Source organism: Mesoplodon bidens (assembly GCF_964165515.1).
Source record: "Mesoplodon bidens genome assembly, chromosome: 4".
NCBI lineage: Eukaryota > Metazoa > Chordata > Mammalia > Artiodactyla > Ziphiidae > Mesoplodon > Mesoplodon bidens.
In genome coordinates, this window is record NC_138160.1 from 77,860,838 (window position 1) to 77,888,234 (window position 27,397).

The window sequence follows — 27,397 nt, forward strand, 5'->3', positions numbered from 1 at the left end:
CTAATTTGGAAGTAGAAAGTGAAAAGAAGCTGCTGAAAAAAATCATTTGAAAGGAAAACCCTTGAAAAGTAGTGTTTATGGAGTTGGTCCTGGTGGCAAGTCTTCAAAATGATCATGCTGCATATTTGCTGCATGCAGAACAAACACAACACAGAACACCCCTGAATTCTGCTTTGTTGGCATATGAGCTCACAGTAATTGTGGGTCTTAAGAAAACAGAGAAAAAAATTTTCCCAAAAGCCATTTTCCATTTAAAGTAATGGGACAATTCTAAAGCAGTCACTCTGTGTGTTCATGGATAATGCATGAACATATAAGAGGAAATATTATTATTTTACCAACGATACAGAATAACATCAGTGAAGGCAGCCATCAGTAGACTGAAAGGAAATAAAGAGGCTATAATAATTAAAATGAGCTCACACAAATACAAGACTGCAAAAAAAAAATGTGTGTGTGGAGGAGGCAGAAGGTAAAGAGATGTGGGTTTACTTGCTCACTGGTCAAGTCGATGCATAACTTAATCTAGTACCTGCCAGTCTGCTTATGAGACACTGCAACAAATCTTAAAATTCTAAAAGGAGAAATGTAGTTTTCAGTCATGAGCAGTTTAAGAGCCAAGAAAAGAAAATGGCAAAGTTCTATGAGTGTAGCATTTTCATTGCAGTATCTATTGCTAGGTAATCATGTGCCAAGTGTGAACATTCAAAGAAAGAGGGAAACTTTTGAAGGCAAAGCAGTGAGTGCATTAGTAAAAATGCATAAATCATTAGCAAAAAGGCATAAATCACGCCTTGCACAATGCAGAATTAAAGCAGAGGAAAAGGATGACAGAACTCATTATGTTTAAGTCATGAAAGCGTAAATAACATTAAATTGCAATGGCATTGAAAACAAGTTCTCTGTGGAATTTTCTTTTTTTTTTTTATTCAAAGCAAAAGCAGAGTTGCTGTTTTCTAATTCATAGGATTTTTTTTCCAAAGAAAAAACACTAACTAGTATGTATATAGTACAAGATCACCGTAATAGAAGTACATTTTTCCCAGATAGATGGAACAGATTTTACAAGAAGGGAAAAAGAACCTTTATGGAACCTCTAGACAGTGCCATCATATTCCTGAAAGATCTGTGGGCCTCTAATTGTTAAGAATCTGGGATAAATTTGGGCCCACAAGGAACTGACTTCAAAGCAATATATTAAATATATGAAGTTCTTAGTTTTTACAAATGAAGAATGAGTCACCTAAATGACTTAGAATAAGAGTTAATAAAGAAGACAAATGAATACATCTATCTGAGAACCTATTTTAAAAAGGGAATTTCTTAATTCACATTTAACTCTCAAAATAACTATTCAGAACCAAAAGTCCAGAACATTAATATAAAGGATTTAGACATTACCCTCCAAAAGAAAGACTTCACAGAGGAATAAGATCCAACCACTTCGTTTTCTGAGAGTTCCTAAAAATAAACAAATATTTAGCTAAATTTTGAGGTGTCTTGAGAATACTTGATTGGCTCAGCAAAATTAAGACAAGTAAAAACCCTAAAATTATATATGCTAAAGACACTTTGGATGTTTATAAACTGTAAGTTTTTTCTTCTTTTGAATAAATTTCTTTATCTTAATTAAAGTTTGTCTTATTCATATCTGATACAATGGTAGTAAAGTTTAGAGAGGATTATTTCTGTAATTTTAAAAGAATATACTTACCTCTTTATTAGTTGTTGATTAATATATCTGAGTCTAACATTTTATCTTAAAAAGTAGAACTGTTTAAACATATTTTAAAATTCTGAAATAAACCAGATAATATCCATTCCTTTTAACAAAAAAATTTAATACCACAGACCTTCAGAGCATTTTTAAAGAATGATAACAGAAATCTTATTTATAAACATATACCTAGTCAAATTTGGCTTAATTCCTTACTAAAAACTTCCTAGTTTTATGATATAACATTTAATATATAAGATATAAATTACTTAGTTAACTGAAGCTCCCCCAAAATAATTTTTAAAATACTAAGAAAAGGTGGCTATTTAGTTGGAAACAAAGCAGTGGATTCATATTGGACATTTTATTACTTAATCCTCAGACTTTTATAAAGTGAAACCAATTTGCCTTTAGACAATCAAAAGCACATTTACTCAGTTTTAAAGAGAACATTTAAATTACATGCATCCTTTAAACTTTCATGTTTTGCATCCTGTCTCTGGGTGTCAATTATGGTAATATTATGGGAAACTGATGACAGTTATGAGAAAGCATCAGCCTTTGACACTGTGATGTAGAGGAAGCCGTTTTGTAATTTATTTGATTATTCCATGATTTTGTGTTAGCAACTAAGATGGTAGTGGTCCAGCACCACGCATGATACCTAATTATGCATAGTAGGTGCTCAATAAATATTTGATTGACTGTTAGTCACATGGAATTTCATTTGCTTAAGGATATATATTTCTTTCAAAGTGATCCTTCCAAAAATCATATCAGAAAATAATAATGAACTAAAGTACTTTAGGGTGTGCAGCAATTTGAGTAATTTAAGTTTAGCTAGAATTATATCAGAGATCATCTATGCAATCTACCTGTGCTTTTTACATGAAATCTATTTCTTAATGAAACTAATTACATTTTCCTAAGTTACTTGTATACGGTTTGGTCAGGTAGCATATTAATGTCAGGGTCATCGGGAAAAAGTCTTGAGTTTAAGACACGGTTTTACCATCACTACAGAGTTATAATTCATTTACCCTTACAGGTATGGTTCTCATCTGCCACACTTAGCACACTGTTGTATCAGTTTCTGAAAAGAAAATTCTAAAAGAATACACTTACATTTGGACGTGAGGGCACAAACCTTAGATGGAATGACTGCAGTTTTTTTGATGCTATGCTACTGTTTAACTCAAAGAAACCTTATTCTAGCTTTTGGAAAAGATGCAGCTTTTCCTATTCTACTGCCAATTCTCTTCTTACCTTGATTCCCAGTTCTCTTTTAATTAAGCAGCATGCTTAGCAAAATGTGGATAAATTTTAAAGTATCGTATGAAAGAAATTATTTCTCGAAGCTCCTTACACAAATAATTTCCCCAGAGTCAATAAAAAGTTACTTAGCTAACACTGAGTTTTTTCTCAATGTTTCTCAACAACAACTAAGACAACCATTTAGCATTTAAAAATATTGTTACTTCGTTTAAAGTTTAGGTGGTCTAAGGTGATCTAATACTGAAATTGCACCAACTCCGTACTCTCCATTCTTCCTCAGATGAACACAGAGGGCAATGATCTAATTATGTGATTAGTATGCAAAGAGCAAAATGAGATTGATGAATTGGCGGCGGGGAGGGGAGGTTTTAATTATCAAGATTTAGAACTTACATTTCTCTGTTAAAATTTGAGAAACAAAAATACCAGTCACATTTGGATCCACTGAAGTCCCCAGGCTGTGCTTTTCATGCCATGTTTAACTACTTCTGTCATTATTAACTAAAATTTATATTTCATTTTACAACCCACATTGTCATGCAAATTTAGGTCTTTATTTGAAATGGAACAAATTAATTTTCCTGTGGAACCTTTTGCCATTTATAGCTCTGATAAATATAAAATTCACAGCAAACTAGCCAAGGCCTTCTTTTCCCTAGAGTTTCTAATAATAACAAAAACAGAAAACAATAATAATGAAACACCTGGAATTACGATAATGAGTTCTAAACAAAAGTGGTGATTTTAATATGGAGGGCAAGAAAAGCAGAATAAACTCTTCAAGAATCCCAGGGAAGACTTGTCCTAAATTATAATTATAGATATTTAGTTACACTTCAGTCTCCATCAAGACAAGAGGTTGGTAAGTGAGGGAAAGTGCCATTTTAAAAGTGCTAAAATTATAAAGTAACAACAAATGGAAACAGAACAAAAGCCAGAGGTATCAAGTTGATGAAGGAAAATAAGTGAAGTTATTCTGAATGGTGAATTGTTGAACTACTTCTGCTGAGGTTTTGAATTTATTAAGTAGCAAGATCCATTGGTAATATTGTTTTTAAATCTATTTTTTGCCTCGAAAAAAACAACACAGACTAAGAAAATTTCTCCTCAAAGATCAAAAAACCTTCTGTCAATCTAAGAGTTAATGAGATTTTAAATTAAAAAATCTAGAACATGTATTCTTTTTCTCAGAGAAATAAAACTAAAGGACAGTTCATTTTTTCCCGTAACAAATGAATATGATGCTATTTTCACCCTTCTATATAAAATAAATTGTAGAAATCTTCAATGTCTTTGCCATCAGACAAACAAGGATAGCCACTGAATTTTACTGAAAGTGGTATCTTTTGTTAGCCTTAATATGTACAGGCCTTTAAACCCATTGCGTGTTATTTTAATTCAGCAATTCTATGACACTCAAGACATTCACAATAGATTGGAAATTGTGAAGCCTGAGATTCCAATGTCAAAGTCAAGCCAGGTAGCAGTATTATTACACAGCATGTTTTTATGGGTGCATAATTTCCTTTTATGAATACCTCTTTGGGCATTTAAGAGGTAAAAAATGAATAAATTCATAAGTAAATAATTTTCATAGACTTTCCTGGTCAGACTGCAATCTAGTTATCAAAGCTGTGGCTCTCAGATGCCTCCGTCAAGTTGACTAAGCCTATCGATGTGTCATTGAAAACAGCGATGTGAAGTAAGTAGAAATGCACACCGAAACACAATTTTCTGGTTCCTCAAATAGATGTTCATATCATTTATACTCATTAAACATAAATATAATCCCCCTGCAACTCCCACTGTTCTTTTAAATATTGTTGAAGGGAGAGAGACAAGGTCAGGTCCCCAGAGGACCCACCCTGTATCTGAAGGCTGGCCTTGCTTTGTCTTTTATTGTTTTTAGAAATTTTACCTTAAGTGTTTCATATGTGTGTGTATGTTTGTAGATATGTATATATAAATACATGCATGTGTGTGTATATATATCTGTCAACCAGGGCTTGTCAACCAGTCCTTACAAAATTATGATTTAATTTCATTGTAAACATTTAGCGGGCTTTAAAACCAATAAATCTCCTCCCGGTCACACTCAATTTAACATATATATATACACATACATATGTGTATATATATATGTATATCTAACATATATACATATATGTGTTAAATATATCTGATATACATTATATGTATATACATATATACCTTTGAATTAAAAGGCCATGTAATCTGTGAACGAACCCTTAGCTCCATCATCCTGGAGTCAAGTTATATTAGTTCCCTTCCCTTTGATCAGCCCAGAAAGGGTCTTGGGAAACCATCAGCTGACTTGGTAGCACACATTAGTAATGTGAAGGCCAGTCTATGACCCCAAATTAAACATCTTAGAGCTAGCACGCAGGCATTATGGAATCCATCTTCTGCTTGAGATTACATTTTGTCCTTTCACTTTGTGCCAACTCATCCAGATTCTCTCCCCAAAGGACCCACAACATTTTAAAAATTCAACATGAGTGGTCAAATAAATGTAATGCCATTGTTACAGAAATCCCTGTAGTTATGAATTACAATACATAAAAATGTATGATATCTTATACCTATGGGAAAACCCTGTCAAAACAGCAGGAAAAAAATCATCTCAATATAAAATTTAATTATGGCTCCATGTATTTTGAGGGGATAATCAAATATTTACTGACATTAAGCTATCTCTATTTTAAATAAACTTACTACAAATTTTAGGAGTGTAATTAATTGAGATAAAAATACAGTCCTTTAGAATGCAAATGCTCATGCTATTAGCTCTTTGTTTATTGCAGCATTGTGGACTCTTAGAAGCCTTAATTATGACGTTGACTTTATAGCATTTCCAAATAACAGAAATTTGGGAGGATAAAATTAATAGAAAGAATTTTTTAAAGAATTTTATTTTCCTTCAAAAACATGTAAGCAACTAATTTTTTCAAATACATAGGCATAATCATTTGAAGTGAGACATCAAAGAAAAGCCATTTTGGTCATTCACAGTTGAGAAAGTAAATGACCAATAAAGTTTTCATTTTTTGCAATTTTTTAAAGATCATCATCTATGTATTATCAGGATATGAGGTCTTTGTAGAAAGGACATGATAATTGTTAAATAATGACTTTTTTCCCCACTATGTCTGACTGTGTGAGACACTTAAAAATGTGTTAATCTGTTTCTCTACCGTTTCTTAAATTAAAGCACTTAGAGGTTTTCACTGATGCATTTTTAATGTGTCATCCAAGGTGTCAGGTTTAACTATGCCCTGCAGACTTACAGTGTTGAGAGTGTTCTCTAGTTTAAATTAACAATATCCTTGCCAAAAGTCTTATTATAAATTGCCTCATTCAACCAGTGAATAAAGTGTTTTATAGTTCATTAAAATTATGCTAAGTGATTAAAATAAAATCTTTATAAAAAAGATATATTACTAAAAAAATAAGCCATCAAGTAACAGAAGATATGCTAATGAGATGTCATCACATAGTCATATTATATTATTCAAAGGATGAACTCTCTTTAAAACAATTTTCACCTGTTATTGTTGAGAATAGAAAATGCAATGTGTATGTCTTTATATTAGCACAATGGTTACTTCTCATAGAATTAAAGTGATTTATTGAAAGCACATAAGTTTATTATCATACCCACTGATAAACTCATTCTTCTATGTTAAAACATACACAATGTAGTATAAAATCATTTCTGCTTGCCATCTGATAGAGGCAATTATTTCATTATTTATTTTCCATTTTTTGTTTGACCCCCACAGAATTTATTCACAAAATTCATATACACCTTCTCTTCTAAGCTCATGAAACTTTCTTGTTGAATAATTTAGCCTTATAATAAATTATCAATGATAAGCTTCTTCTAAAGAATAAAATATTACAATAACTCAAAGCATCACCATTTCTCTGCCAAAATGCATTTTGTCATCTAAGTATAATACTTTGACCAGGATAATTATCCAGTTGCCCAAGTTTATGGAGACATCGATCCCTTTCTTCTTAAAGTAACATTTTTCTACAACAGCTGAGTGTGGGCAGAATTAGAAATGTGCACAATGGAAAGTGTGCTTGTGGAAAACCAGAATGAATGTTTTAAAGGATGCTACTATCCCCAGAAGAGGAAACACTATGGAATTCATAATTATTTACTGGCTAACACACCATTTAAATATAGCATGTACTTTATACATTCTTCCTTTTCAGGGGTAAGTTTAGGTGTATTTTTTTCCTACTCATTATTAGGTGGTAACACATTTACTCCAAATAATATCTAAGTCTGTCCTGAACAGCAATTACTCCTCAAGTCGGCTCTTCACCTCTCTTGTTTTCATTAGTAAATACAACCCCACATTATGTGATTGCCACAGATTAGATTTCCATAGCAGAAAAAATCTGCTATCGGCAAGACAATGAAAATGAAAAGCAGATATTTAAGTAATGGGAAATTCCATGAGCTGATGAAATTGTATACAGTGGAGATGTGCATATTAAAAAGCTAACAATGTCAATTTAGCACTTCCCCGCTCCATGGTTATATCACTTCTGAAAAAAACAAGCAAAGAAAAACTCCATAGTGGAGAGAATATCTAACAACACTACCTGACTCTATTGAAGTCTTTGCCACAAAGTGTATAATTCTCAGATCTCACCTTCACCATGGGTGCTCAAAGATAGGCAGCACACCGAAGCCCTGCTATAAAAAAGCAGACCTCATTCCCAGAAACCAAGATTCTAAAGAAGAAAATGACCTATTTATATGAAAACTTCACCTTTGACTTTGAGCATAGTTCTATCAAATGTAAAATACTTGTATTTAAGTGTCATGCAAATAAATTATATTCTCTTTCCAAAAATAAAAGAGGCAAAATCTTTACTCACACAAGAATCTTTAAGGGGAAGGCTGAAATCATTAGAAAAGGGATGCATTTCCACAACACAGTAACACATGCAACTACACGGTATAGTCATTTATCCCTTAGTTTCTCAGGAAGCACAATTTACTTGAACATTACCCTCCCTCCTTCAATCCCTGGAGGAAAGAATTGGGGGAGCAGTCTCATTGTGTGTGAAGGATAGCGGACTAGGTGGTAATTGAAATTTCAAACTTTCCCTGGATTTTGAATTTAACACTCTGCTCTTGTAACACTAATATGGATGAATATGGCACATGTTTTAGGGGACATTGACAAACTGAATGAATTATCAGGTATTCAGTATGTTCTCAATGGAAAAAGAAACCAAATGATTTTCTTCTACACAGCATTCAATATCCCCATTAAACTTTATAAAACTGAAAATCCCTTAGGCTAAAAACCCAAAAGCCATATTACCATGCACACTAAAAATAATCTCCCAATGAGTGCAGTTAGACACAGGGAATTCTGTGTCATCAATGGCCAGCTAGAAAATTCACCAGTTTGAATGTACAATTGGATTATTAGTAATGAAGAACTCTAAGAAGTTTAGATATAAAAATAGTAAAGAGTAGATGTTTATTTATTTTTATTTTTTTGTAGATCAAAGGAAAAGACATGGATTTATGTTGACTTAATTGATCCTTAAAATTAAATTTAAATATAAATTAATGAACTATTTAAAGAAGAATCTTTATGTTTGTTCCTGTACCTTACAATAAAATGGATTATTCCCACTAATTAACACTAAAAACTATATAATATCCTGTTCTAGCATTACATGTTAACTACAACTGGAAGAGAGATATTGCTACATATTAATGGATTACAATGTTTTTACATAGATATAGTATAAGATAGACACAGAACGAAGAAAGCCAAATTACCTGAATTTTTAAACATATATACTTTTAATATAACACTAATTCTGAAGTACAATTACAAAGAAAAAAGTGTAATACAAATATGAACAGTGCAAACATTTCTTTAAGACTGTTGAAATTTTATTTTGGCCTGTAGAAAACAGTGAATAGTAAGTCAAAAATATTCAGCAATTTTCCTTAATAAATGTTTTTCATTTTATTAAAATGATAAAGGTGATTTTTAATGTGGACCTGACCTTTTTATGATCCAAATTATCTTTTGGTCATTAATTCTATAATAACTGGGAAGAAAGTTTTTATAGTAAGAAATACTTGTTAAAGCAATTAAGACATTACCATAACTAAAAAATCATTTTGATAAGTATTTTCTTAATTCACAATAATAAAAGTGACAAAATCAAAGAAAAATTTAAGTAATAGCATGATTCAATCAGAATGGAAGAAAAAAGATTGTCATGTTCCAGGGTCTAAGAAAATGAATCACTATTCAAAAGGAATACCAACTTTTAAAAACAGAAATTTGAGCAAAAAAGATTTTTACAAATAAAATCCCTTTGATTTATTCCAAGGAGTAGTCATACAAAAGTCAGTTTCATCTTGATATTTATTTGTGTCCAAGGGTGGTACCACCACTGAAAAAATTAGAAGCTTAGTTTATATCTTATATATTTTACAAGTTATAAGAAGAGCCAGAGCTTGGTAAGTTATAGGATCCATAAACTCCTCTCACTCCCAAGAGCTATTTATTTCTTGAAGTGAGAAGAGGCAATGATGGAAAATTGTTCTCATGATACACTCCAAAGATGTAGCAATAAAGGGATTTTTGAGTTTAGAAAATCTTAGACTCAGTTTTCAGTGAACAAAAACAGTAAATTACATGGATCTTCCTTCTCTCTGGAGTTGTCCCTACCCTAGTGCCATTATTTTATACCTGATCTGGAGCAAAGGCATTTTCTAGACCCTGTGGTACACAGAACAGAAACCAGATGTTGCGAATGATGCTGAGAAGTGACCAGAGATTAGCAAGAGGATGATTTGGATGTGATTGATCAGTGTGATTTCTATTTACTTAAAAAGCATCACATGGTTTGCTTAAAGTTTATGGGGAAAAAAAAAACAATTGAAGAGCGATGAAATCCTGAGGTATAGTTTAAAGAGGTATGAGAGAGATTGGGAAAGCAGCTGATAGTGCTTCTCAACAAGAAAAGCTGAAAGATCACATGCTAAGTGTTACCTTACTTGATCTTTTCCAACTCTTCCTCATTAGCATTTTCTGTAAATGAAATAAAGCATTTTCATTATCTTATCACTCAAGTACAGGACAGGGCAGCCAATTGTTTCCTGGAGGAAGCTTGACATTTAAACAGCAAACAGTTTTCAGCCACAATTACACAAGACAAAAATTGTTTTTCACGTACACGCAGCTAGAAGAAGCACCTTTAACATTCAAGCAGTCTTTCTGGTGAGAGTTCATTTCCTTTATACTTTTGTACAAAGAGATGGGACAGTATATTTTAAATAGAATGGAAAATTTGAAATATCTTATTGATAGGATAAAAACACACTAAGTCTCCCAATTAGCAATTGTTACTTTTGGTGGTGGAGGCTGATGATGTACCATGACTTTATCGGGTGTATAATAATTTTTCTCTTCAAACTCATTCAAAGTCTGTTGCATTGGCAGCATCTTAGAATTGTCTCTGCTTCCAGTTAATCTTTAATTACATCAGGGTTTACAAAAGCTTTCAACTGAGAAAAAGTGCTGCATATCGTGATGGCTATTAGTGGATCTTCCTGCTAAATGTTTAGCCATGATATATCCTTTAAACTAGTTTTTTCGTGTCAGAGTAAGAGATATTTATGACTTCAAGTTTTAATTAAGGTTGATGGAGATTCGTGATGAGTGCCCAAGATCACTGGTCTCTTGCAGAAAGTAACTCATAAAAATCCAATGACTTTTAATTTCCTCTCCAGTTTTAAAAAAATTCTCAATGAACACTGAGGTATTAACTTCCTGATAACCTCTTTACCCTCTCTTAGCTTTATCATTACTTTTAAGGCAGATGAGGGAATATCTGGAGCAAAGAATACAGCTTATAGAAATGCTTGCCGTATTTATATATCAAGGAAGTACACTCGTGCCTTTAAGAACTCTATCTCCTTCAGCAAAATTCACTATAAAGCAAGACCATTTCAGAAACCACCCATAAATTACAAAAATACAAAAAAGGAAAGATTTTAATATAAGAGTAAGTCATTTAGTAGGCAACCTTTGGCCTAAACCAAGACAAAGGAATTATGTAGAGGTTCTAGAAGGGGAAAGGAGAAATATCATAAAATTGTCAAGGTAAGGATACATTCCTCTTTTCTGCAGATAGTGGTTTTATAGGTTACATTTTCTCTATATACACTCTGTGTTAGATATTGACCAAAATACGGAAGAGAAATAGACTTCCTAAGGTTACAATAGCTCCCAATTTTTTTCAAATGGAGTCAGGAACTGCCAAGTATTATTTTATAATTTGTCTAAGTACTAATGTCCAATTTATTCTGAAGCAAAACCCACCATCGGGTTACGGAGATGGACGTTTAATAGATGTTCGTTGTTGATGTTAAATGAGTTAGTCGTCGTCATCACCACCACCACCACCACTTTCTCATCACTAAAAGGCAATTGGACACGAAATACTTTTGTGGTATGCCATGTTCCTAAAAACTGCCCCGTGAAGAGTCAGGCAATAAATTTTCAACTTTCTCAGAAAGCAGAGTTTCAGTGAACAAAGAATGCTAATTCCTAGGGACAATGTTCTGAGTCAAATCAGGTGAGAACAATTAACATAAGTAAATCAAAAAGGAAAATCTCTTAACTCATGGCCATTTATCATCATCAACTAGTATCAAAGAATCTTACAAAGTTCCATCTGGTAAGAAATGCTACTATGAAAAAGGGGCTAAGAACATGAGGAAGAGTTGACTCGCAGGGCAACACTACTCAATATTACACAGATTCACTACTGCTGGTCAAAGCCACATCCCCCCACTCAGAACCACTGCACGCGATTAACCTTCTACATGTAAAGCAAACTATAGGGTTGGTATTTTCCTGTCTCTCAAAATCAGTCTTACAAACAAGATGCATGGTATTATTTTTCAGACTGGGACACTGATACAAACAAAAGGTCAGTAATTTCCCTGCATATAAGTATGAAAGATTTGGCAGTTACAGGGACCAATTCATTATTTTACTGGTTCAGTTTCTAGGAAACTGGGTTTCTAGGGTTGAAGTAGATTCAGTAAAACTGGAATCAGTATTTAAAAAAGTGAATTTAACAGACATACTATTAACATTGTTACCTTTACTAACTGTGGGACATGTTAGAGAAGAAAGATTGGGGAATGTTATACATAGGAGATGAAGCAAATTATAGAAAAATAAGATTTATTTTTTGCTATTTGATCTTAACTTCAGCTGAGAAACATATGAATTTGTTTTTGAAAGTGTCATTATCTAATATTATAGTACCTTCAAATTCTTTATTAGTAACTCAACTTTCTTTGAAGCCCAATAAATGGAATAAGTAGCATAAAAATATGGCATATGAGCTGCAGAACTGATTATGTTTTTAAAAGATTCCACAATCTCAATCCATTTTTTGCTTTTCCCTTTTGTTGCAGTGATTTTTTTTTAGGCAATTACATGACTACTATAGATATAAGAAAAATCACAGAATGGCTAGATACTATGGTACATACATATTATAAAACATATATATTAACTGTTTATAGGTGGATATTTTTTCAAATGTTAGCTTATGGAATAATTCAGAAATTTTTCAAAAATAAACCATAGAGAAAAATATATTTTTTGAATTCACTAAAGATCAACTGAGGTTAATTCATATGTTTCTTAAAATTTTTTACTTTTTAGCTTTAGCCAAGCAATTTGTTAGGTCTAGGTTATCTAAGAGAGTGTGTAACACAAATTAACTCACTTTTATTTCATAAATCCTCCAATGAAGAAAGCTGTGGATTGAACTCTGCTAGAAAAAGAGCCAGAAAGAACTCAAACACACTATCAGACCAAAATACCATATATATAGGACACACATGTATGCACAAAATGCTTTTGCAGGATCAAACAGGGCATGCATTCAAAACAGAAATGACAGTTGTGTCATGCAAGTCATCAACATGCCCCCCAAGAAGATTTTGGTTTCTCATACATACAACACTGAAAATTAAAATATATATATATTTGTTCACATCTGGAATCTTTTAAAAAAAGACTCAATCAGACTCAATGGAGAATATTTTAATATAAGCAACTATGAAATACTTTTGCTATGACTCATTTACTTCTTAATTAACTATAATTAGATGTTCTATGTTTGAGGGGCTTTAGTAGATACAGTAGGCTGATAGAGTTTTCAACTTGTTCTTCATTTTTACTGAGTTCTAGAACTGGCAATCCACACAAGGAGAAATCATCCCAACCACATGATTCATGGAACACATTGTCAGTATTAACAGTGTTTTAAACACTCACAAGATAACTGATTTAGAACTCTTAGCACTTTGTGATGCTAAGCCCTCTGTATTTCCCGTTACTCATCTCTTCCTACTTTTGATAGCATTTCTTAACATTAATGTTCTATTTCCTACTTGATGGTTAGGATTTATTTGTCAATGGCTCTTGAAATTCATATCATCCATTCTCCATGTTAATCCATAAAAAATATTTAGCAAAGTCTTATAAACACAGGCATAAGAATAAACATGTGCTTTTCTGAACTAAAGTCTTAAGTCCCAAAAGCTTAAAATAGGTTATTTCTGAGCTAATAATCAAAGAGAACAGAACTCGTAATTTTGCTGTGTGAAGGTCAATGCAAAATCATCCTTTATTCCTTCTCTATACGTCATTCTGAATACTAAGTGGACTTGTGAAGCATTTAGTAACTGATTTCTGGTTTGCTGCATTATGAGTCTGAATTTCTCTAAATAAGATTTGTTCTTGGATAATTTGTGGAAGTTCAGCGTGTCATTTTCACTGCAGCAATATGTTATATATTTCAGGCATATAAAAATTTAATTTGAGGATACATTGGATAATTGACTGTTTTTAACCAAGAAATTTCAAATGTATTCCAGGGAAATATATTTAGCCAATGCTAGACATGTTACCAAAAGAAAAAAAACACAGTGATGTGCTTCTAATTCATTGTCATCATTAGAAATCTTGAGAAGAGCAATATAGACTGACTTTAATCAGATTATCATTAATAGAATAATTTTAAGAATTCAAAAGGAAAATTAAATCATTATCTCCAATATTGTTTGTGACAACCTCAGGGATTTGAATACGGAAGTAAGAAGGAAACTTAAAATACCTTTCCCTGGACCTTTGAAGCATCCCATCAAGCATTCTCTAAGAATCCTCTTAGAGATTCATCCACAGCCTACTGAATAACCACTAGGTACAGAAAGGTGGACTAGGTTTTGAGAGGAGTCATCATAAGAAAGGTAATCAGAAGCAATAATTTATATATATATAAATATTTATGAATTATTATTATTATTTTAAACCAGGAGTGATGGGCTATAGGATGGAAGTGAGGTGAGGCACAGTACAGGTATATTTTAGGTAGGAAAGGTCACATTGGAGAAAGCTTGGACTTGAGAGGAGGTGAGCTGTGTAGGAGTCTGTATGGCTAGGATAAAGGGTACAAGTGAGGGAACATATGTTGCTCACTGGAGAGTCTTAAAGCCCTTCATCAGGAGTTTCCATTTCATTAGAGAAATAACCACAGGTCACTGAACACTTAGAAGAAGAATAAAGAGGGAGTTATAGAACTTGGTACAATGCTTATAGATGCTCAATAAGCGTTTTTTTTTCAATAGATGTCTACAACTGGCATCTCTTATTCAGAGTGTCAAAATCTCCTAACTAGTGTCGCTTGTCAATTTTAGAGATCTTAATTAATAAACAGCTCTAGAACTGCTATATAGACCGAAATAAACAAAAGGGGAAAAGCACAAATTTATGTCTTTGTTAGAAATTTTCATCATGTAAAGCATATGCTTAGAAGCCCCAATCCCAATCTAGGAATCCCATTAGCCAGGATACTGGGGGTCCCAATAGAAGTTCCTGTAGGGGACCTTTCATGCTTCCTCCCCTGTCCCTGCCCCAGCTGCTTGTCAACAACCAACCCCAGGCTCCCGGTTACTGATCATGCCCACAGGAGGAGCCAGTATAGCCACACTGGTCACTCTTCTCACTGCTTCTCAGTTGTGGCTGAAGTCAAGAGAGCTCGCCAGCCAGAGGCGAACTGCTGTACCTTTTCTGAGGCACTGGCCCCTGATAAGCCACTTGCTTCTCTGATGAAGAAGAGAGAAGCCAGGTGAGAGTCCAACATGGGAAGGAAGAAGACACCGGTTTTCAGTTGCTGCAGCAGAATCAATCCAGTGCTATTTGGGACTGTGAAGGGGGAGGCATGAAGTAAGGCAAGCAAATGAAAAATACTCAGCAGTAAAAGATTTTTTTCCAAAAAGCTGGGGGTAGCCACAGAAATCTGAACCAAGAAAATGGCATGAAGATTTCAGGAAGAACTCTTTGTGTTAAGGGTGAATGTGGCTGGAGAGATACGATAAAGAGAAAGAAAAAGGAAGAAAAGAAGATTAATAATACCAGATTTTTGATGTGTAACTGTTTCATGTAACCTGTTTTCGTTCCTATTCGTGTTTGATAAATCACTGATGACCAGTAACCAGACACTATAATATTTTTAAATGATCTTTTCTAATTAGAAAGACAGTGTGCCTAAATAAGTTTGAACAGCAGTGGAGATTGAAGGGTTTTTGCGAGAATGGTTGAAGAAAAATGAATGTCAGGAACTACTCTGCCTGTGCTGACATATATTTCTGTGTAATTTAGAACAATTCAGCAGCCTCATCATAAAGTCTCTTGATACTAACTTAATCCCTCAAACCCTCAGTTTGATGTTAGAGTATTTAATAAATATGCTTTTAATGTAAAAAATCAGCAGACCCTCCATCATCAAATCACCCAAATAACTAAAACAGCTGCCATATCATTTGAATCCCCAGTAATACTGGCAGTTTGGATGGTTTGGAGACACGTCCTAAGACCTCAAGCACTTAGGTATTTTCATTTATGGTGTTGACCTTCATTAAAATAACAAAGGATCCCGCCCCCAAAAATTCTATCACCAAGTTTTGTTGATTTTACCTCCTATAGATAAACTTCTTCATTTCTTTCCATCTCTACCTCTGACAATTCTAATCCAAATCTCCATCATCTTCCACCAGGATTTTCAAAATAGCTCCTAGTTGGTCTCCAAGTATTCATGCTTACACTTTCATCTGTTTTCTACAATGCAGCTACACACAAAAGGCAAATAAAATGATGCCATTTCCTATTTACAGACTTTTCAAAGGCTTCCCATTGCTCTTTGGGGAAAGACCACAAACCTTAACATGGCCAACAGTCCCTATGCAGTCTGGGTGTCTCCCTTTCACTGTCATCATGCACCAGGATCTTTCACACTCTACTTCCACCTTCTCTAAGCTCCAGTACTTTTTCAATTCTTGGAGTGCAGCTTGGTTTCTCTAGCCACAGGGCCTTTGCATGTGCTATTTCCTCTGCTTGAAATATTTCCTCTCTTCCTGTGTTTTTGCCTTTATCAACTTCTATTCACACTTCAGACCTCATCTCCCATTTGACTTCCTTGGAGAATCCCTGTTCCCGACTAGAACAAATTCTCCTATATTTGCTCTACAGCAGCATGCACCTCTCTTTTATGGCACTTAAAACAGTTGTCATTTTACATTTTCTTCCATGATTATTTGATTTCTGAGCTCTCCACAGGATTTCAGTTCTACTGTATCCAAAGGGTCTAGCACAGGATTTGGCTTATATTAGGTTCCTCTTGAATACTAGGATTATTTGAATAAATGAACACTTATACTTTATTCCTGTGTATGGATTAGCCAGCTAGCATATACTCCTTGGCTTGCACTGGGTGAAATAATATATTCTGAATTGGTGACTTTTAAAACGATGGGCTTTTATTTCTAAATGTTCTCTGTGAAAAAATGTCCTCACACACCCTTCCATCTGCGCAAATGGACCTATGCCTGTGCACATACATACATTCTTTCACAGTGCTAAGTTCTCCAAGTAGGTATTATTTGATAGTACTTGTCCGAAAAGAAAATTTTCTTCCTCACTGAATGAAATATAGATACTTAAATCATTCTTTGCAAATATTACATATGTGCTCATTGTTTAATTTTTTTAAAGGATAGAGAAAAATACCTTGAAAAGGGTGAATTTTTCAATGAGTTTAAAACACTTCCAAATTTGAAGTTGTAATGCACTATTTTTATTTACAATCTAGGGAAAAATGCCAATAATACCTTTCCAGCAGAAAACATATACCAACTTTAATCATGCATTATTTTAAACCAGCAATACACACATTGCTGAAATAGAGTATTTAAACTTGCCTAAAAAATTATGTCTACTCCTAAAATGTGTTGCAATCAGAACTAGTGAGAATAGCTACCAGTATGTGAAAGTACCCCGAGTCTAATAAATAAATTCTGGTAAATTGTGGCAGAAAGTGCACTGGCAAGCATACCGATGCAGGTCAAACCTGATATTTTTTTTTTTTTTTTTTTCTTTTTTTTGCGGTATGCGGGCCTCTCACTGTTGTGGCCTCTCCCGTTGCGGAGCACAGGCTCCGGATGCGCAGGCCCAGCGGCCATGGCTCACGGGCCCAGCCGCTCCGCGGCATATGGGATCCTCCCAGACCGGGGCACGAACCCGTATCCCCTGCATCGGCAGGCGGACTCTCAACCACTGCGCCACCAGGGAGGCCCAAACCTGATATTTTTTAGCGTCACTTCAACAGTGCTGGAGTAATTAGCTCCTCTGTATCCCTTGTCAGTTTCTCATAGTAGCATGGTGTGCAAGGAAGTACAGACAGCCAGGGCTGGAAAATGGGTAACACTGATATGGAAGCCCATCAAGAAGATGAAAAGTACTCACTAATCATTCATCAAACAAATACCAGAAAGCAGAAACTCTATTGTAATTTCACCTCATTTTCTTTGTTATGATACATCTGACAATATAATCAAAATAGTAAGGTCTGGACACCTCAATGTGGAAAAATATAATCTCTGAATAAATACCACCATTTGCTACAAATAACAGTCTTAAATTGGAAAATAAAATAATGATAAAAGATGCAAATGTATCCCTTATTTATAAGAGGTTCTGATCTGGAGAATAAAATAGGAAATTTGAATTCAAAAAATACAATACAACTAGACTACTGATACCCAGGATACTCACAGAAACAAAGAACAGGCCAGATCTTCTTATGCTGTTTCTCTTTAATATTACCTCTGGGTTCAGAGAAGGCTCACGACACTCAAACAAGTGAGAGCAAGAAAGCTACAACTAGGCTGAAGGGGAACTTACCACATCCCTGTGTTCTCCTTCCTTAGGGGTAAGGACGACTGAGAGCAAAATGATTCCAAGGTCATGGTCAGGATAATGGGGATCTTTCAGTGTTACGGTCACATCTGTGGGCCTATGATATAAAATATTAAGATTTTGAGCATGAAGGAAACCATTGACAAAAGGCAAACTACTGAATGAGAAAAGATAGTTGCAAATGATATATCCAATAAGGGTTTAAGACCCCAAATATATAAAGAACTCATACAACTCAATATCAAAAAAAACAAGCAATTTGATTTAAAACTGGATAAACATGTTTCCAAGAAAGACATGCAGATGGCCAACAGACACGTAAAAAGATGCTCAAAATCACTGATTATCAGGGAAATGTAAATCAAAACCACAATATGTCACCTCACACCTGTCAGAATGTTGATTATTAAAAAAGCAACAAGTAATAAGTGTTCGTGAGGTTGTGGAGAAAAAGAAACACCTGTATACTGTCACTGGGAATTTAAATTGGTGCAGCCACTATGGAAAATGATACAGAGGTGCCTCAAAAAATTAAAAATAGAACTATCATATGATCCAGCAATTCTACTCCTGGGTATCTATCCAAAGGAAAAAAAACAGCAATTGGAAGAGATACATGCACCCCTATGTTTATTGCAGCATTATTTACAATAGCCAAGATATGGAAATAACCAAAGTATCCATCGATAGATGAAAGGATAAAAAAGATGTGGTATTTATGTGTATATATATATATAAATAGGTATATATATATACACACACATACACACACACACACAAAGGAATATTACTCAGCCATAAAAAGAGAGTGAAATCTTGCCATTTGCAACAATATGGATGGACGTGGAGGGTATCATGCTAAGTGAAATAAGCCAGACCAAGACAGATAGCATATGATTTCACTTATATGTCAAATCTAAAAAACAAAACAAATGAAAAAACTAAACAAAGCAGAAACAGACTCATGGATACACAGAACAAACTGTTGCCAGAAGGGAGGGGAGTGGGGGAATGGACTAAATAGGTGAAGGGAATTAAGAGGCATAAACTTCCAGTCATAAAATAAATACACAGGGATATAACGAACAGCATAGAGAATATAGTCAACAATGTTGTAATAACTTTGTATGGTGACAGATGGTTACTAGACTTATTGAGATCATTTTGTAATGTCTATAATTGTCAGAGCCACAATGTTGTATACCTGAGACCAATACTGTATGTCAACTATGCTTCAATAAAAAATAAATATATAAAATATAAAAAAAGATTTTGAACTGTCATTAAATGAATAAGCCAAAATATATACTATATATATATTTTTAACATCTTTATTGGAGTATAATTGCTTTACAATGGTGTATTAGTTTCTGCTTTATAACAAAGTGAATCAGCTATACATATACATACATCCCCATATCCCCTCCCTCTTGCATCTCCCTCCCACCCTTCCTATCCCACCCCTCTACGTGGTCACAAAGCACCAAAATTGAGTTATTTGTAGTGAGGTGAATGGACCTAGAGTCTGTCATACAGAGTGAAGTAAGTCAGAAAGAGAAAAATAAATACTGTATGCTAACACATATATATGGAATCTAAAAAAAAATGGTTATGAAGAACCTAGGAGCAGGACAGGAATAAAGATGCAGTCGTAGAGAATGGACTTGAGGACACAGGGAGGGGGAAGGGTAAGCTGGGAGGAAGTGAGAGAGTGCATGGACTTATATATACTATATATTTTTAAGTAGAAAAGAAATTTTGTCTTCCTTTAATTTCCTGGTACAATTTTTGTTGTTATTAAAATAACATCAATGTATTAAGTTATCCAATAAATCATGGGCCAATTGGGTATACTTGGATTCACTGTCTAAGTTTCAGCTCTTCATGGGGTTCTAGAAAGGCCATGGGGTTGCTGGAAAGGCTAAGGAAGTACAGCAGTATTAAGAAAACTGTAAGGCCCTTCTCTGTGATCTCCAAATACACAGAGAGCAATAGCAGCTATCTTCTATAAATTTGAGTCCAACAACTCAATGATAGTCTTTTACTGACTACTACCTTCCTTTTAGTTCTTTAAGATTTTTTTTTTCTTAATCAGAAATATGACTTAGAGTAAACAAACAGGTGGGAGAAGAGGAAAATATAAAATATAAATTGCCTGATATACATTATAAATATACTTTAAAAACAATGTATAGTTATTTGAAGAACTTCTACTATTTAAAATAATGCTTCTATTTTTGGCTATTTAAACCTATGCCTAAATTTTTAGATTCAGAAATGCAAGGAAACCAGCACTTAGAAGAAGTGATCAATACTTAGAAGGCTTCAGAATTAGATAAGTATCTCTGAGGAAGAGATTATGAATTGCTCAATATTACCCACAGTAACTTTTAGAAGATAATGTAAAATACACATTCAGCTGATAATGTGTAAGTAATGTCTTGTTTACATATTTCAATTAATATTGAACAAATAGGGGTTCATGCCCTCCTTAAGCCTAAGGGACTGTGGAACATTCAGCACCACACTTGAATCCTAAAATGTTGGCAAATTAGGAATGTTCCCTTGCTTGTTCAATCATTTATTCATTTAATTCACAAAACATGAATTGAACATATGTGATACTAGGTTCTGGGTAAAAACCAGCAGTCAAGACCAAAGATAAGACACTTGTCTTCATGGAGCTTAACATTTAGTAAATGATACTATTGGATTCTAGTACTGGGGAGAGGGCTTGATGGGGAAAATGGTCCAAATAAAAACTTTCAATCCTGGCTGCACCTCAGAATCAATTGGAAAGCTTTTAAAAAGTGCATAATCCTGAACGCTACCCATAATGATTCTGGTTCTGTAGACTGGGGGTGGTATCTGGAAATCTATACATTTATAAAGGTCCCCAAATAATTTTGGGGAACCACAGGTACCTTTCAATGCTAAGATTTTACAATACTAGGACACTCTTTCAAATGATGCTTAATTTACCAATTCAAGAAATGGTGTTATGAAAAATATGAACAGTTTTTTGATGTCAGGGGTTTTAACTGAAACATAAGTAACCTATCAAACTGATAATATACATAAGTTACAATAGTTGTGATGAAAATTGATCCAATATTAATTTAGTTATAACTAATCATTGTGGTTTGATGATAACAACTTGTTCCTTTTAACAAATGCATATTAGGCATTATAGTATATATGTATATATATATATATGTACATACACACATATGCATATATATACACACATACACACATATGTATTTATATGGGGTTCCAATTTGATTTGGTTCATTTTCCTGTAAAAATGATTACATATAAAAATTAATAGCCAAAACTTCATTACATTTTTATAATGATTACATGATAAAGATTTAAGAACATTTGTAATTCTTTATGATGCTTATTTATTATTTTTTTCAAAAGCAATACCTTAATGCATTATATAGTAGCATAAGTATTTATACAGCTACTATCATTATCCATCTGTCTACATCCAGAGGGTACTGATTTCTCTTTTTTTTTTTTTTCCAGCCCCACTACGTGGCTTATGGGATCCTAGTTCCCCAACCAGGGATTGAACCCAGAACCCAGGCCCTTGGCAGTGAAAGTGTGGAGTCCTAACCACTGGACTGCCAGGGAATTCTCATATTGATTTCTATACATAGAATGTAATCGCACACACAAAAATGTGATTTTTAAAAGCGGTAATTTGATGTTTATGTGGTTTTGAGGGGAGGGTATAGTTAGCTAAATACATAAAATAAGTAATGTGGTAAAATAAACACCAAATGCTTATACCTAATCTTTTGGTTTTTTACCCATCTCATATGTTTTCCCATTTAAAATTATTTTTCACCAGTAATCTATCTTTAATAGAGAAAAAGAGAAAGCTATGCTCTGTAATTAAACCTAGTAATTTGCATACCCTTATGCAGAATCTACAGAGAAAACAGCCGTGGCCTTTACGAAGAACAGCACAGCCCAGTCTAGCTGGAGCTCAGTTTCACGATAACGGACCACAAACAACACCACCTAGGACTTCCTTCAGCCGTGGTGAGGCGGGGAGCAAGCAATCACCCCGAGGTCAGGCCTGCTAGGCTCTGGGTTGGAATGAAGGACACATAGGAAGTATAGAAAAGGCCACTCTTTTGTCCAGTTTGAGGCACAGATGGTCATTGGAAGACCACCAATAAGCTGCCACTGTGCTCAGACTACAACATATAAGGAGTTCTACTATTTATATTTCATCTATATTTAAAATATAAAGTTATGATCTGACCCATTACTCTGCTTTCCACTATTCCTGCCACATGATATAACATGATCATCAAAACCAGCGGTCCCCAATGTTTTTGGCACCAGGGACCAGTTTCATGGAAGACAATTTTTCCACAGACCAGGGGTTGGGGGATGGTTTCAGGATGATTCAAGCGCATTACATTTATTGTGCACTTTATTTCTATTATTACTACATTGTAATATATAATGAAACAATTATACAACTCACCATAATGCAGAATTGGTGGGAGCCCTGAGCTTGTTTTCACTTGCCACTCACTGATAGGTTGTTTTTTTTTTACATCTTTATTGGATTATAATTGCTTTACAAGGTTGTGTTAGTTTCTGCTGTACAACAAAGTGAATCAGCTATATGTATACCTATATCCCCTCCCTCATGAGCCTCCCTCTCTCCCTCCCCATCCCACCCCTCTAGGTCGTCACAAAGCACCGAGCTGGGGGGCTTCCCTGGTGGCGTACTTGTTAAGAATCTGCCTCCCAATGCAGGGTACACAGGTTTGAGCCCTGGTCCGGGAAGATCCCACATGCCGCGGAGCAACTAAGCCCGTGCGCCACAACTACTGAGCCTGTGCTCTAGAGCCCGTGAGCCACAACTACTGAGCCCGTGTGCCACAACTACTGAAGCCTGTGCACCTAGAGCCTGTGCTCCGCAACAAGAGAAGCCACTGCAATGAGAAGCCTGTGCACCGCCACAAAGAGTAGCCTCCACTCGCCACAACTAGAGAAAGCCCGCACACAGCAATGAAGACCCAATGCAGCCAAAAATAAACAAATAAATCAATAAATAAATTTATTTAAAAAAAAAAGCACCGAGCTGATCTCCCTGTGCTATACAGCAGCTTCATGAGTCTGCAAGCAATGGATTTATTATGGTCTCTGTGCAGTTAGACCTCTCTGCTAATGATAATCTGTATTTGCAGCTGCTCCCCAGAGCTGGCATCACCGCCGCAGCTCCACCTCAGATCATCAGGCATTAGATCCTCATAAGGAGCACGCAACCGTGCAACCTAGATCCCTCGCAAGTGCAGTTCACAGTAGGGTTCGCGCTCCTATGAGAATCTAATGCCGCTGCTGATCTGACAGGCGGAGCTCAGGCGGTACTGCGAGGAATGGGGAGCGGCTGTAAATACAGATGAAGCTTCGCTTGCTCCCCTGCCGCTCCCCTCCTGCTCTGCGGCCTGGTTCCTAACAGGGGTTGGGGACCCCTGATCTAAACCATCTCTTTAAAACCACCAAAGATGATTTGGCAGCCTCCTTTGTAATCCATTCCATCACTGCTGGACCTTTTAAAACCTATTTTTTCTTCTGTAGTATTAATCAATTCTTATCTCCTATGTTGAAATACATTAAAAAAATAAAAGCCCATAATTTGGTGCAAGGAATGGTTAATATTTATAACATTAATTTAGTTATAACTAATCATTACTTTACAACTAGTCAAGCAATGATAAGTTAACGTAACTGAGTAAATACAACCAATCTGCCTCCACTTTCAGGCTACTCCTCGGTAACCTAGGATTACTGATGATGGCAAAATTAGATTCTACTTTGGCTTAAGTGATAAGAGTGCTGCTATTTTCAATGCATAGTGTATTCATCTTATTTCTTATGTGGTGGCCTCATTCTTAAATTAATAATTATGATTAACATGTATCAGCTTCTTTATGCCCCATTATAATCATACCATCAATGTGAGAGCAAGGAATGTGTGTTAATCTAGATTTCTGGTGCTCAGCACAGTCTGGGGGACAAAGAAAGTGTCTTAAGAATTTTTCTGCTGGGGACTTCCCTGGCAGTCCAGGTCCAGTGGTTAGGACTCTGTGCTTCCACTGCAGGGGGTACGAGTTCCATCCCTGGTTGGGAAACTAAAATCCCTCATTCTGCATGGCGTGGCCACAAAAAAAAAAAAAAAGAATTTTTCTGCTGAATAGTTGTTGTCAAATGAGATAGGGAGGGAAGATGCTAAGTATTATTTCCACCAGGTAAGTGAGAAAGACATACTTGAGAAAGCCTGGCTAGCACAAAGACTCACAACCATAAGTGACAGAACAGTGACTAGAACCCAGATCTGTTGACATTTTCTGTTACACAGGCCCAGTTTCATAAAAAGGTATAGTGATATTACAACAGTTCAAAAGTTACCTGTTTAACTCCAATTGTGTGAGATCCAGAAAGGCTGAGCCCATAAAGTCATCCTGTAGTCCAAAATCATAGTCAAATACCTATGAAGCCAAAGACACAGACATTATTATAAACAATTCCAATATAAGCTTTAAGTGAAAAACATCTTCATTATAAAATAGTGGTTGTCCATGTCACCAAAATCAATAAAATTTCCTAAGATTTATTTTTTTTTAATTTATTTGTTTTTGTGTTTTGAGATACTAAGGTTTCATAAAACATTCAAAGGAAATTACATTTAATTTTTTAATTAAAATTACTGATTTGTATAAAGTAGAATGTCAAAGAAGGTGATAACAAAATCAAATAAATTATAGTGAATCCTCAAAAATGTGGGAACCACAGGTTTCGAATATTTTCCTCTCATTATAGATGGTCTATTAGCATTACCGAAAGGCAAAGTGAGTGGGTATGAAATTCAACAAATATGTCTTCCATACTGGGCTGTAGGTGATGAAGATATGACTCCAATTTCTTGTATTTTTCAGGTCATCAAAGATATATTCTCTGATATTATAGGACAATGCCATTTTAAACATACAAATAAGTAAACATTAAGATATTATGATTAAAGTACTTCATAAAGTTATTCTAAGGTTAAATTAAATTTTTATTATCACAAGCAATGATTAGGGCATAATATTAATGTGACTAACAACAACAAAACAGAAAGAGAAAGAATGTATTTCTTTCTTCTGTCAAAACTATCTTCTTTGGGCTTCCCTGTTGGCTCAGTGGTTGAGAGTTCACCTGTCGATTCAGGGGACGCGGGTTCGTGCCCCGGTCCGGGAAGATCCCACGTGCCGTGGAGCGGCTGGGCCCGTGAGCCATGGCCGCTGAGCCTGCGCATCCAGAGTCTGTGCTCCGCAGTGGGAGAGGCCACAATAGTGAGAGGCCCGCGTACCGCAAAAACAACAACAACAACAAAAAAAAACTATCTTCTTTGTGCCCTTCATGGTTTGTATTCATACTATGATGAACAAGACAGGCAATGTGCTTGACCTTCTGGACCCTACATTGAACAGCTGGGAGAGTCCATAAAAATCCAAATAGATATATACAGTTCAGTGAGGAGCACCATGGAGACAAAAGTGTAAGGCAATGTGTTGGGAGCTGATATTTTATTATTTTTTTAAATTAATTAAAAAATTTTTTATTCAGGTATAGTTGATGTACAATATTATATAAGTTTTAGGTGTACAACACAGTGCTTCACAACTTTTAAAGGTTATACTCCATTTATAGTTATTATAAAAATTGGCTATATTCCCTGTGCTGTACAATATATCCTGTAGCTGATTTATTTTATATGTAGTAGTTTGTACCTCTTAATCCCCTACTCCTATCTTGCCCCTCCCCCCTTCCCTTTCCCCATTGGTAATCATTAGTTTGTTCTCTATATCTATGAGTCTGTTTCTTTCTTGTTATATTTATTAGTTTGTTATATTTTTTAGATTCCACATATAAGTGACATCATACAGAATTTGTCTTTCTCTGTCAGACGTATTTCACTTAGCGTAATACCCTCTAAGTCCATCTGGTTGTTTCAAATGGCAAAACTTCATTCTTTTTTATGGCTGAGTAGTATTCCATTACACACACACACACACACACACACACACACACACACACACACACACACCCCATATCTTCTTTATCCAACCATCTCCTGATGGACACTTAGGTTGTTTCCATACCTTGGCAATTATAAATAATGCTGCCATAAACACTGGGGTATATGTGTCTTTTCTAATTAGTGTTTTCATTTTCTTTGGATATATATCCAGGAGTGGACATACATCCATTTTAACGCTACAGTTCATTGAGTTTTGACAAATGTCTATGGCTACGCAATGACTGACACAGTCAAGGTGGCAGACAATTCCATAACTCCCAAAGTTCCCTCATGATCCTTTTCGACATTCTTCTTCCTCACCTGCTCTGCCCTTGGCAAACACCGATCTGCTTTCTGTTTCATAGATTTGCTTTGTTTTTCTATAATTTCATATAACAAACTACTGGTTACCAAGGGGGGAAAGAGGGGGTGGGATGAATGGGAGATTGGGATTGACATATATGTACTACAATGTATAAAATAGGTAACTAGTGAGAGCCTACTGTATAGCACAGGGAACTCTACTCAATGCTCTGTGGTGACCTAAATGGGAAAGAAATCTAAAAAAAAGTGGATATACGTATACATATAACTGATTCACTTTGCTGCACAGCAGAAACTAACACAACATTGTAAAGCAACTCTACTCCAACAAAAACTAATTCAAAAAAGTAAAAAAAAAAACATGATGCTGAGTGATATAAGCATTCAATGAGAATATACATTTGGAGCTGATATTTTAGATTGGGAGTCCAGGAAGGCCTCTCAGAGGAAGTGTGATTGTGTAGAGACTACAATGATGAGAAAGATTAAGCCATTAGAGTGACACTGGAATGGGAAGAGCATACCAGGTGGAGGAAACAGCAAGTGATTAGCATGTTCAAGGATCAGCCAGAAGCCAGTGTGGCTGAAGCAGACTGAGAAAGATGGAGAGAGGAAGGAAGA

The 27,397-nt window shown here is 35.0% G+C and overlaps 1 protein-coding gene across 23 annotated transcripts in view; it reads right to left on the reverse strand.

Annotated features, from left to right (window-relative positions):
• MCTP1 (multiple C2 and transmembrane domain containing 1) overlaps window positions 1-27,397 on the reverse strand; it is a gene marked incomplete at its 3' end in the record, with an annotated part of 528,826 nt that overhangs the window by 225,410 nt on the left and 276,019 nt on the right. For 8 of the 23 annotated variants that reach the window (XM_081230442.1, XM_081230433.1, XM_081230444.1 and 5 more), the window contains exons 4-6: window positions 24,799-24,878; window positions 18,340-18,451; window positions 1,402-1,461 (exon numbers count right to left, since the gene is read on the reverse strand). In XM_081230442.1, coding sequence (XP_081086568.1) covers window positions 1,402-1,461; window positions 18,340-18,451; window positions 24,799-24,878 — 252 coding nt within the window. Of the gene's footprint in view, window positions 1-1,401; window positions 1,462-10,065; window positions 10,105-18,339; window positions 18,452-24,798; window positions 24,879-27,397 lie in introns of all 23 variants that reach the window. The other 15 variants (XM_081230443.1, XM_081230438.1, XM_081230430.1 and 12 more) reach the window with 3 other exon arrangements.